This window comes from Miscanthus floridulus, chromosome 10 (assembly GCF_019320115.1).
Source record: "Miscanthus floridulus cultivar M001 chromosome 10, ASM1932011v1, whole genome shotgun sequence".
Lineage (NCBI taxonomy): Eukaryota > Viridiplantae > Streptophyta > Magnoliopsida > Poales > Poaceae > Miscanthus > Miscanthus floridulus.
In genome coordinates this window covers 20,042,895-20,047,166 of record NC_089589.1, presented here as the reverse complement: position 1 = coordinate 20,047,166, position 4,272 = coordinate 20,042,895, and the positions used below count along the sequence as shown (strand labels likewise).

At 43.0% G+C, this 4,272-nt stretch overlaps 1 protein-coding gene across 2 annotated transcripts; it reads left to right on the top strand.

The window, feature by feature from the left end:
* Positions 1-448: 448 nt before the first annotated feature.
* Positions 449-3,251, top strand: LOC136486339 (probable serine/threonine-protein kinase WNK6). Of its 2 annotated transcripts, XM_066483206.1 has the most exons (7): positions 449-676; positions 896-933; positions 1,141-1,371; positions 1,717-1,937; positions 2,038-2,195; positions 2,308-2,683; positions 2,780-3,251. In XM_066483206.1, the coding sequence occupies exons 1-7, from the start codon at positions 569-571 to the stop codon at positions 3,010-3,012; spliced, it is 1,365 nt and encodes a 454-aa protein (XP_066339303.1). In that variant the 5' UTR covers positions 449-568; the 3' UTR covers positions 3,013-3,251. The 2 variants fall into 2 exon arrangements, with proteins under 2 accessions (XP_066339303.1, XP_066339304.1); XM_066483207.1 differs by lacking the exon at positions 896-933 and having other exon boundaries at positions 549-676.
* Positions 3,252-4,272: the final 1,021 nt, after the last annotated feature.

The following is a 4,272-nucleotide window of genomic DNA, read 5'->3' as shown; positions in this document are numbered from 1 at the left end:
ATCCTGTATTCTCAGCTAGATTCGCTCCTCACGAGAGATTGTCGACCCCCTTGTCCAGCAAGTATATCCTTGACCAAATTAACATGAAGTGGGGCGACAAAATAACACGGGAAATTCAACAAAATCGTTCCCGTGAATCCTTTGCTCTTAATTATGCACACGATCATCACATAACCTATATCTGAATATTTAAGGAGATCCTTATCTGAAATTTCGTTCATTTATCTAAAACGTTTTGGTAAATCCTCATTTGAAACTTGTTTCCCTTCGAAAATTTTACGGAAAGTCGAAACCCTTATCTGAGTAGTATATCTGATCTGCCACGTGGATGCTTATCACGTCCATGATCAAGTCCCACCAGGTCTTAGGGGCCCACCTGCAGCCTCACGTGACCCCGCTCCTAAACACCCGCGGCGCGGTCGCCGTGGAACTTGGAACAGCTGTTTCGAGTTCACAAGAGTAGTTCAGAGTTCAGATTCGTCGCGCTCGCCCGCTGTCTCTCGCGCTGCTTGTCGATCCATCGCCGGCTCGACTCCTGATCTCGCGGGCGGAGGAGCGCGCCGGCGCGATGGCTCCGGATCCGGATTTGGCCGGCGGCGAGCAGGCGGAGCCGCCTGACGACGAGGTGGACGACCCCGACGTCGACGAGGTCGACCCCACCGGCCGCTACTTCCGGGTACGTGCTGTGCCGTCCATCCGCCGTCTCTTCGCGTCTCCTGCTAATGTCGACATGTTGTTTAGTCTCGTCGGGTTGCCGGGTTGGTTCATCGCCTTTTAGCGCGGGGGGCTTTCAGTTCCTGAATTTCGAATCTTGATTGCATCCTGCGCTGCTGCGAATTCGTCTGAAAAATAGATATTTCTGCCTGATCTCTGCGGTTTCGTGCGTGCATTGCAGTACAAGGAGGTCTTGGGATCAGGGGCCTTCAAGACAGTGTACCTCCCTTCCCTCTCCTCAGCTGTTTATGCAGTAATTCAGTAGCAAATTAAATGACAGTAACTAGTTTCCTGAAATTCACACTGGATATTCGACAAATCACAAAGATTCAGCCTTGAATGCCAGCTTATTTTTGTTTAAAAATTTGAAGAAAAGTGGGAATTCTTGCTTGTGTTTGTTGATTCACGTGATCGATTTGGTGGCAGCTACAAAGGCTTCGACATGGTGGAAGGCATCGAGGTGGCATGGGCTAAAGTGGAGATAAACTGTCGGACCATGGGATCCCCCAAGGAGCTGCAGCGGCTCAAGACGGAGATCCAGCTGCTGCGGTCGCTCCAGCACAAGCACATCCTCAAGCTCTACGCCTCGTGGGTCGACAACAAGAAAAGGACCGTCAATCTCATCACTGAGCTGTTCACGTCCGGCAACTTGAGAGAGTATGTAATTAATATAACATAAGCCCTCCATGTATGTGCTGCTACTGATGGAGTTTGATTGACTTTATTCTGAGTTTGATTGACTTTATTCTTTGTGCCTAGTACCTTCTTTTGTGGCATGGTGAATGTTCAGTTATTTACCAATTGCAAATAAAACCTGAATAACTATTTCTTTTTCAAATTTTAAATCTGAATAATTTCTTGTAGTTTTTAGTTTTCACTTTTCAGGTAACTAAAAGAAATACAAAGCTGGTTCTTTTGGCCTTCCACTCAGAAGGGAAACAGCTGTACAGAAGTAGCTAGCTTCACCATCCTCTTTAATGATCTATGTTATGTTGTGGTTAGGTACCGTACTAAGCACAAGAAAGTTGATATGAAGGCAATGAGGCGATGGGCCAAACAGATACTGACAGGGCTAGCCTATCTGCACAGCCAGAAGCCACCAATCATACACAGGGACTTGAAGTGTGACAACATTTTCGTCAATGGGAACCATGGAAAAGTTAAGATTGGGGACTTCGGTTTGGCAATGGTCATGCAGCAGAGGAAAACACAGAGTATACAAGGTACGGTTTTCTACGGGCCACGCTGCCACATATTTCTGGAGCAAACGTGATCTATGGTGAGCTGAATATTGTTATCAGTAACATTTAACATGAAACACAGGCACCCTAGAATTCATGGCACCAGAGCTCTTTGGCGAAAACTACAATGAGTTGGTGGATATATACTCTTTTGGCATGTGTATGCTTGAAATGGTGACTGGTGAGTGCCCTTACAGTGAATGTCAGGGCTTTGTTCAGATATACAAAAAGATTTCTGAAGTAAGTGACGTGTGACTAAGATAGTACTTGTTTACTTCAAGAGTTCGCTAGGAAATACCTAGATACTTCATTTTTGTTGTATATGAATGATGCTATAATGGTACAATTGCAGGGTGCAAAACCAGTTGCTCTCTCCAAGGTTAAAGATGCAGAAGTAAGAAGTTTCATAGAGAGCTGCCTAGCTTCAGCAGCTGATAGATTGCCAGCAAGTGATCTCTTGAAGAGCCCTTTTCTCATGAAAGATGACATCATCATCAATGATAATAAAACCTCTAATCCTGTGCAAGAACCAATAGCATTCCCGCCAAATTTGGATCTGGATCTTGAAGCCACACCAATTTTTGTATCTTTGCTACCAAATGGAACGACTGTTGATAGCGGGAAGGGGTCTTTCAGCCTAGTGCTTCGAAGGGGTGGATTTGTATTGGAAGGAGATATGAGTGGTAGCAACCCTGTCAAGTTATTACTAAGGATTCCTGTCCCCAATGGTAATTACATGCATCAAAATATCATCTTTGGATTGCACAAATCTCCATTTGTACCATGCCACTGACGCTGCGTTTTATTCTTCTGGCCTTGTACAGGTAAATGTAAGAACATCGAGTTCGCATTTGACCTGGAGAATGATACAAGTCTTTCGGTGGCTACAGAGATGGTGCAAGAGCTTGAACTACCTTCTTGGAGCATGCCTGTTGTGGCGAACCTGGTAGATGCGTTCTTGCTCAAAACTGTTCGTGGTTGGAGGCCGTGTGTTCAGGTCGGTCAGATGATCCAGGCAGTGCAAAACACTGCATCCGCGAATGGAAAATGCATCTGAACCAATGTTTGTAGCTGATGCATTATTCTGCCCCTTGTGTAAATATGTCATGCTCGAATGCAACGCCAGGCGTTGCTGACTAAGCACATCTTCTTTTATCTGATGGCGGCTAAAGTTTGGGCATGATTACTAATTAGAATAGTGGCATATTTCGTATTATTTTTGGTTCTTATTGATAGAAAGAGGCTCAAGGTAAGAGAATTTAAGAATCCTGTAACAGTGATCCTTGCTTTACTCAGTTTTTTAAATGCCTTATTATGACTCGGTTGCGATGTGTTGTAGAGCCCGTAACAAGTCATTTTAATAGTTTATTTATCAATCATAAAAAAGGTAACATTATTAAACCAGGTATAATGACACTTGCAATTTATTTTTGAATTATATTAATACTTTGTTGATGTAACATTATTAGCATATATGATATAAAAAAAACTAATAGGGTCGAAACCCCGGTCATATGAGATGGCTTAATGCTGTGCACACGGGGATTCGAACCGTGGTTGCTAGCTCAACTCTAACACGAGCTAGCCAACCAAGCTCGAGCAATGATTTATTTTTCAGCTCTACGTTTTTACAAAACTATAGTTCTTCATAAATAATTCTTCAATATAGCGAGTAAATTCAAAATCTCGAGTGTTGGTGCAAACTTAAATTATTATTTATGCCAGTTGTAAACAGTCTTGTAACTTGCGATATCGTCGAGTTTACGTCTATCAATGAAAGGCCATGAGGGCCAGGTTGAGATAACAAAAAAGCAAGGATGGAGGGTAATGGAGGTGAAACTGGGCCTCCCTCAGTTTGATAGAAATTTGAAGTCCCATAGACCTCTTGCTTTTGGGCCAAGCTTCTGGGCTCCCTCATGCTATGGTTTTGACGTTGAAACAATCGATTTTGCTCTCTCTTGCTACTAGCCCACGCTCCACTGTTATATGACAGTATAGTAACTACTCATTTCGTTTCAAATTATACTCAATATATGTACAGAAATATATAAAAGTTTTTTTTAGACAAAATAAGAAGCATGACAAAAAGCCACCTTACCCCTCACCAATTGGATGGATGGGCTAGTTCAGTTGTTACTTTCTTTCAGTATTTTGTGTCAAAAAACTGAGGAGAGAGGGAGTTGAGTACACAATACATTGTATTTTGGTACAAATTTTAAACTCTATATCCCTTATATTTCAAGATCGAGGGTAGTTCACTGATTTTGTCCGAAGCTAAAGCTATCTACAGCCTGTTCGGTTGGCTGGTTCATGTGAA

Bases quoted from the DNA above. Each gene is read 5' to 3' on its own strand.
- LOC136486339 (XM_066483206.1), top strand. From the start codon at position 569: ATGGCTCCGGATCCGGATTTGGCCGGCGGCGAGCAGGCGGAGCCGCCT. The intron at 1,372-1,716 runs GTATGTAATTAA...TGTTGTGGTTAG, and splicing joins ACGTCCGGCAACTTGAGAGA to GTACCGTACTAAGCACAAGA. The intron at 2,684-2,779 runs GTAATTACATGC...GGCCTTGTACAG, and splicing joins AAGGATTCCTGTCCCCAATG to GTAAATGTAAGAACATCGAG.